The 8,148-nt window shown below is 50.2% G+C and overlaps 1 protein-coding gene across 1 annotated transcript; it reads right to left on the reverse strand.

Annotated features, from left to right (window-relative positions):
- Positions 1-1,978: 1,978 nt before the first annotated feature.
- Positions 1,979-4,686, reverse strand: FASLG (Fas ligand). The gene is made up of 4 exons (XM_010222236.2): positions 4,297-4,686; positions 3,891-3,936; positions 2,581-2,634; positions 1,979-2,485 (listed from the first exon to the last, which is right to left on the reverse strand). The coding sequence occupies exons 1-4, from the start codon at positions 4,684-4,686 to the stop codon at positions 2,091-2,093; spliced, it is 885 nt and encodes a 294-aa protein (XP_010220538.2). The 3' UTR covers positions 1,979-2,090.
- Positions 4,687-8,148: the final 3,462 nt, after the last annotated feature.

Below are 8,148 nucleotides of genomic sequence, written 5' to 3' on the forward strand. Positions count from 1 at the left end.
GTTGAATGTTCCCAAATCCCAGTGTACCTCAGCATGTGGCCTGCATGGCCTCATCTGAGCAGGACAGAGCTGCTCAGCTCAGACCCACTGCAATTCAGCTACAAGGTTGGGGTTTTTGCTGGGACTTGTTCATCACTGGGCAAGGGCACTCAGTTGGATCAGGGTCCTAGTATCCATTGAGTATTTCATGTTAAGATTAAGTCCATTTTTCATTAAACAAATGGATCTTTAGCTAGATAATTCAACAGAAAACTTCAATAAAGCTTCTGTGGCACAAGCATCACAGGAATCACCTCTGCGTGGTTTGAAGAGGTGATGCTACCATGGCTTTGCTGTGAATCTTTGGTGCACACCCACAAGCTGAGCAGTGAATTTGCTCTGGGCAGGCTACAGAGATACTGGGGAAAGAGATGGCAGAGAAGAACTACACATAGTGCTGGACTCAACATGGTGGCAGTCTGCTCCCCAATTCAGCTTCAAGCCTAGCAGCACCTGGACTCGTCCTGCACAGAAAAGCAAGCCCTGTCCAGCTGACAAGATCCTAATGTGATAACCTAATAGCATCTGCCCCACTGGGCACCCCATATCTCCCCAGCCTGCTTTGCTGTTAAGAATGGAAGCAGGTGCCTACATATTCAGCGAGCTTCACCCCAGAAACAGCTGCAAGCTTACAGGAGTGCACACATACAAGTTTAAGTGTGCGGCAACTTTGAGCCCGCCCTGGCCAGGTCTGGATCCACCTCCACTCCTGTGCTACACGTCCCTCTGAAATGAACAGAGGGGCAGAGGCAGGTGAGAAGAGCCGCAAAGAAGGTCCCTAAACTTTGACAATTTGAGGCATCTTCCTGCCTAAGAAACAGGGCATCGAGCGCTGGGCTTCGCAGCGGCAGCTGTGTGAGCAGGAGGCACACACCTTGCTCTGGCTACACCCCAAGCCAGGCCACTTAAACGTTTTAAAGAAACCTTTCAACAAGGCAGGCTGCAGGGAACCACAGGCTGCGTAGCGTCAAGCCGCCACAGAAAAGGAAACAAGCACTGCTGCCGTGGACGCCGCACGCCACGACCGACACTAGAGCTGCTAAGCGCCGGGCGCGCAGCACCACAACGTGTCACAGCCACGCACGCAGCCCCACTCAAACCCCCCGCCAGACGGGGAAGGGGAGGAAGGACACAAAGGTGTCTCTCCACACCTGCCCACCCACACAACTCAAGCTCCGGCCCACATTTGGAGATCCTCTCGCCACCAAGGAGCAGCATTGCTAGGATGCCCAACCCCACTGCTTGAACAGCACAGAGGGGCGCTGGCCTCAGGGCCGGGGTTTCACAGGAGCCCCCTCCCCCCAAGTGTGTTGAAAACAGCACCACTTCCTAGAAAAATATACTTTTATTTACCATATTTTTCTTTATCTAGAAAAGAGCGGCTCGTTACAGGGCAGGGAGGGGAAGCACTCGAAGCCAGCTCGCTGCTTCCGGAATGTTCCTCCAAGGTCATGAAGCCCTTGAGGTGACTTAAATAAGGGGGGAAGGGGGACATAGTTTTGGGGGATGAGAATGGTCCATAACTTAACACAAAACAAACCTATCACGCGCAGTTCACGAGCCGGCAGGGGTGCCCAGGCAGCCATGGCCCCAGCACCAAGCCCAAGGAGGCACATCAGCAGTGCAGCCTCTTGCATACTGACCCCAGCCACCCTCCTCTCCATCTCCAGCTGGCTCTCACATGCCCCCACAGGCCCAGAGTCTCTCCCAAGGTGCCACATGGGTGCCATCATCTTCTCAGGCAGCAAAGTAGTGAGTTTCCAGGAGGTCTTTGGTGCACCCCACATTTTTTGGTGGGGTCAGGGGAAACGAGCTGTTTATTCAGGTTACTCCAGGACACCCAGTGCTTCCGAGAGTCCAGCTGTCAATCCCTGGAGGACCTTATCCATGCACTCAAGCCCTCTCCTTCTGAAGGCCAAAACATGGTTTTCTTGGTGGGCTTCCTGGTACAAGGCTCCAGTTTGCCCAGGCGGCTGCGTTGGCTACCGCTCAGCCCATCATCATGTGTCCTAGTGCATGCGGGGCAGCCAGCCCCACTCCGACAGCACTGCTTAAAGCTTAAACACGCCAAAGAAAGTCTTCGATTCCTCAAAGCTAACCAGAGTGGTCCTGGAAACATTCACATGCAGACTATCCATTTCCCTGAGCTTGAACAGGGCTCCCAGGTAGCTCTTCCGGGCCCACATCTTCTGGTTGGCACAGTAGTTGATCTTCTTGTCCTGCATCAACACCTGGTTGCCCGGGGAGGCTGGGTTTTTCTTGTAGACAACATGGGTCAACACCTGGCTGGTGCAGGTACTCCCCCGAAAGAGCACATTAGAGTAGACGAAGTAGAGGCCGGTTTCGTTGATCACCAGGCCCTGGTTGCGGTACTGAATACCGGCAGTGAAGGCATGTCCGGATACGGGTTCCCACTCCAAAGGGAGGTCCTGCTGCTTGGGGTTCCCTGAAAGCCAAAACCAGAGAGGTGTTGTGAACTGAATCCAGAGGGTGCCCCTTTGCCCCAGCCACCGCGTCTCCTGTGGGCCTTTCAGCCCATACCTGTTAAGTGTGCCGCTTTCCTCTCTTCCTTTTTCATTGACTCGCTCTTCTCCCCTACATGAGAATGGAGAAGACTTTAGCCACATGCTTCATGGAGAAGCCAGTCCAGAGACCAGAAGGAGGCTGCCTGTAACACTGAAATGGGGCAGGTTCAGGGCCCACAGGCAACACAGCTTTGTGGAATGAGACCGATAGGGGCTCAAGCAAATGCTTCATGGCAAGGAAGCACTGCAGTAAAGGGTCCAAATTAATCCAAAGCTAAAAGGTAGAACGAGGGAGAAAAAGGACAACTTTCATCTTAAAAAGTCCCGAGCTTACTGACTGGACTAATGTCGGAGAGGACAGTTGTTGCTAAAACAGGTGGGTACTTGGACCCCATCAGCACCAGGTTCTCAGAATCTGAGAAGCCTCTTTGCTCAGGCCAGCTAAGCTCTCCTTTTCTCTCTTCTTCTCCTTTATACTATTTTCCTAGCTTTACTTGCCTACTAAACAAACTCCTCAGGAAAAAATATTTCAGACCTGTCAAAAAAAAAAAAAAAAAAAAAAAAAAAAAAAAAACACCCTTTCTGCTTTAACCTTCTTTGGAAAGTGGTATTATGGCTGTTAACATTAATGTGTTATGTAAAAATAGAAAGAAAAAAGTCTGAAAACTTCAAGTATAATTTTAATATTCTTCCATTCTGACCGAAACAATTTTCTTCCTAAATGAAATTTAAAAAAAAAGAGTGAAGGCTCTTGTGGAAAGTTTCAATTTCATTGAAATTATATTTTGTAGAAGGAAAAAATTCAGGCTTTTCTCAGTTAACTTTGGCTGCAATGAGACTTTGTACTGGAAGAACTTAGTAAAAAAGTTGCCCTCAGGGGAAGAAGTGAATCTTCCACTCCCAAAGAAAATGAAGTTGTCTACACCCTCACAAAATTTTGATTATTAAGGAAACAAAGAAGTGATATTACTGTTGCCTGTCTGGGATCTCTCTGCACACTGTTGCTGTATGTTAGGGCAGCTAGAAACTCTCATTGTCGAGCCCCTATAGTACTACTGGAGACTGGGAGGTCCAAGCTTGGACCTCAAGCAGATTGCCTCCATTCCCATGAGTGACACAGAAACAGCTCTCCTCCAAGTGGGTAGTTTTAGGGCCTACCTCCTCACACCCTGGAGATACATTTCTCATTCCAAAGGGATAAAATCAGTGCTTTCAGAGCATCAGAGCTGCAGCTCTGCCTGGGCCCGCTGACACAAGGGGGAAAGAGCAAGATGGCAGCATCAGACAAGCTACAAGGAGGGAGTCCCTCTACCTCCATCAACTCACCTATGAGTTTTTCCAGAGCTGGAGAGATGTGTTCAGTGCTGGCAGACTATCAAAAGAAAAGAGGACAAGGTCTCTTAGCATGGGAAAAACATAAAGACACCACCTGGAACAGCTAAGGACTGTCTTAGACATTGTCTAGGTCTGGACACTCAAGGAGAACTACAAGGCAGTAAGAAACTGCTTGTAGAGGGACAAAGATCATGTAGCACTTTGAAACTGAGAGACATCCAGGTGTATCGTAGCTCTCAGAGCAGTGCCCTACAGCGTAGAACAACTAAGAGGGCAGATGTTCAAATGTTTGCCCCGGCGGAACTCCATACCACCAAAGCATCTCAGATGCTGTTTAAGGCATCTTTCCCCGCCGTCCTCCCCGCTGAGCCTCGGTGAGGAGCCAAACAGACTTTACCTCTCTGAGTTGAGCCAGTTCCTTCTCCAGGCGAAAAATCTGAAACAGGCTCAGTCCAACTCCAGCAAGAGACAGCAGCATGAGCAAGGAGACCACCAGGAAGCCAACGCTCTTCCCTTCCCTGTTGTTCCTTGGCTTCTTCCTCCGATCTGGCACTGGCGGTGGGAAGGGGGCAGCGGGGGGTGCCGGGGGGCAGGAAGTGCTGGGGTTGGTGCAGCCATCCACCCAGAAGATCTGAGGGTACATGTAGTTCAAGTTCTGCTGCATGGCTGGGAGCGGGATGGCCTGGACGTGCTTCTTGTGATCTTCTGTGCGGCGGCCAAAAGGCACTGGGGCCGGCCCAGACTGAGTCCCGGGGGAAGACCCAGCTCTGCCTTTATACGCCTGCATGGCTTCGGCAGCAGCGAACACCCAGCTCGGGTGCTGCGCCTCTCAAAGCCTCGAGCAGCAGCAGCAAACCCCAGAGAGCTTCCGCCCTGGGCTGCGGGCGCGGGGCTGCTGCCTGCTCCTCCCACGGCGAGGCAGCGCTGGAGCAGGTGCTCTGAGCTCAGCACCGGAGCGCTGCGCTACCAAGCGGGGGCTGAGTAATCAGCCCAGCGCGCACCCCGCAGCCAACCACCCTTTCCAGCAGCCCACTCAGACGGAGGCAGCTGCTTTTCCACTCTGCTGCCCGAGACCGAGAGCAGAGGGGAACAACAAAACCCATCCTGCTGCTGGCAGCCTGCACGCAAAGGAAGAGGCAGGGCTGAAGACACTTCTTCTTGGAAAAGGGTGAAGATCAGATCCCAAGTGTGGCCGTGGGCACCAAGGAATTAGTACGTTATGCACAGGACAAGTTATCCAGTACACAGTAATACATTTTGCTGTTCTGAACTGAACAAGCATTGCAGTCAAAAGGTCTTTTTCCCCCCCCTCTTCTTCCCTCCAAAATAACAACAAGGAGAGACAAGAACGGAAGCATCTCTGTCCTTCAGGACAAGGCTGCAGTGGCCACAAGTTTCTAAGTGATGGCAGTGAAACTGGCCTCACCAGTTTACAGGCATGTGCAAAACACTGTCTGGAGTAATCTGCTCTTCCGTCTCACAGACTTGCACTGAAGTACGTGGGTTTGCATCAGGGCCACATTTAAAAAAAGCAAGTGCCTAATGTAAAAGTAAAGTGGTGTTTTTCTCTCCTGCAAAGCCAGGAAAAGCTGCTTCACAGTGGTTTGCATGTTGAACATCAAAAACGGCAATCTAAGGACAGCGCGCTTTACCAACAAATGTGTGCAGGCTTCTCCTGATCAAGGGCTCTGCTCTGCCCCCAACCGCACCAATAACACTCACATGTGTCCTCAAAGCCTTGCCTGCACCACCAGACACCCCACTGTGTTTTGAAGCTGTTCACCACAGCTGCTTGCCGAAGCAGTGATCTGCAGCATGAGATATTTCAGGAACTTGTGTGGGTCTTGTACCTCTAGGTTTCTGTCATAAAAGACATAAAAGCAACACAATCCAGCTCCAGCAGTTCAAGACTGGTCATACCTGCCCTCAACACTCGGTTCTCCTTCCTGCATCTTGAATTGGTGCCCCCAGCTGGGCAAAGTCACCTGCTAGTGAGATCTTTACAAAAATCTAAAGCAAGCTGTGCCAGAGCTGCACAGTCTTTGTACAGTTAGCCACGAATTTAGTTTTCCATTTTACAACTAGTACGATGACTAGGAGCCAGAGCTGTGACAGAGACTTAAGGAGTGTTTATATAGAAACTTGGTGCAAGAATCAGTAGCCAAGGACCAAGACCTACAGAGGTCTTCCCAGCTTTAGGTCCTATATGTGGGCCCTGGGACAGTCAGCTGTGCACAGGTACACCACCAGTCAAAGGGATTTCACCCTTGTTCTAGGGCATATATCTCATGAACAGATCTCACAGTTACACACCTGCCCTACCACGCTGGAGGATGGGGCTGGACACCCCCACGCAGAGCTGGAGGGATGGCCAAAAGCCACCAAGAGTGCTGCTTGGCGCAGAGACAATCCGCTCTCAGGAGTTTTCCAATGTTGCCTGTGTTCAGTGCTGACTGCTTATCTTGGTGGGACCACAGGCACATTAGCAACCTCGCTTAAATGTCACAGGCATACATATTTGTCACCCACTGCTTCCTATTTGTTCCACTGAGACACTTTTCTAGAAGTGGATGACAGGGCAAAGAGAATAAAAAAAACAAAGAAAATCATTTCAGCCATACTGCATCTTCTCATTCAGATGTTCAGATCAAGAGCCCGCTAATACGCCTTGATGTGCCAAGCGAGAGCTTGGGCTCATTCTTCCCCTTAGGGAAAGTACTGGCAGAAGCCCAACGTGCCAGCGCTGTTCAGGGCCCAGCAACACGCACCCTGCCAGCCTACACGACCCTGCGGTGAATGCTGACACCCTGATGTTGTTTCTTTATTACGTTTTTAACGCTTCCGTTTGCCCATACAGGGACAATGCTTTTCGTTTCCTCAACAAGCTCTCCTTGAAGCATTTGAGGCACAGCTAGACACACAGACATCTTTTCACAAGCAGCTCCTGAGGAAGACATTCCTGCATTCACACCCCAGAGCAGACTGCTGCTCCACGTCTAAAGGTCCTGGCCTGGCTTTACAGTGTTTAGCAGGACTCCTACAGCAAGCAAAACACCTAACACTCTCCTTTACATAGGATGTGTGAAGTGCCACACTCCCACTAAGCAAGCAGCAGCCCTGAGGCTGGGGAAAGGAGGTCTCCACAGGGCTTTTTAAGAGTCAAAACCAATGCAGGAAAGAAAGTAGCAAAGGTAGGAACCAAGCCAGGGAAGAAAACACGTATGATGTAGGTGAAGTGGAGGGGTGATGTAAGTAACACAGCACTGGTTTTTGTAAACTACTGTTTTACCCATTGCTTGAATATACAAGAAAGAAAAGCAGGTCATTTAATAAGAAGGGCTTAGTCATAAAAGAAAATGGGACAAGCTGGTGGGGTTGCTTAGAGGTTGAGAGCAAGACCACAGTGAAATTTGATGTCAATGGGGTGTCCTCCCCTGCAGCAGGAAGGACACTCACCAGCTCTTTGTCAGCTCTTAGCCCAAGAAAATGCCAGCTGGTGCTGGAGTGGTTGACCCTAGTGAGTATTGACAACTTTACACTACATCCCCAGTCCATTAAAGAAATGGTTCAGCAGGATCACCCCTCAGCTCTGCACCCCTGAGCACGTAGAGGCTCCATAGCGAGAGAGGAGTGTACAGCGAGCCCCCAAATGCTTGAATCGCTACACAGGCATGGAATGCCCTCATCCAGTACCCTGGCTCAGCTGACTGCTAAACAAGCTCTGGGAACACAGATTTTTCTGAAGCTGGTTACGAACTCCAGTAAATTCTTTACCAGGGCTGATACCGTTTGACACTCAGGGTTTCCAGATGAGACACACTGTGTGATGACCTTCCCACAGCACTCTGTGGTCAGAGCGCAGTGCTGAAACTGTTCCAAGTGAGGTGGAACAGCTACATGTGCTTCGCTTAATTTGATACAAACATGTTCCATCTTGTCTCGCCTTGCACTGCAGGATGGCAAAGCCACCCAAAAGCACTTTATATTTTAGTCCTGATCCTGGCAACACTACACAGCCAGTAGAGGTTGTTTATTTTAAATATACTGGAGCTTAGGATATATACACACCAAATAGTGCATTTTGCCAAAATACATTTGTGACAATCCCTCCTACTACAGGCATTTGTGTTACCTAGTTTGATTTCTTTGTCCTTGCTCAGGGTCAAAAACTAAGTGCTCCCAAGGCTTCTGTGGGCAGCAGCGTTTACAACAGGAAACAGCCTGTTTCTCCGTGGTCACAGGCTTGTTC

This window comes from Tinamus guttatus, unplaced genomic scaffold, assembly GCF_059628265.1.
Source record: "Tinamus guttatus ecotype Peru unplaced genomic scaffold, ASM5962826v1 Tinamus_guttatus_pri_ptg000211l, whole genome shotgun sequence".
Classification (NCBI taxonomy): domain Eukaryota; kingdom Metazoa; phylum Chordata; class Aves; order Tinamiformes; family Tinamidae; genus Tinamus; species Tinamus guttatus.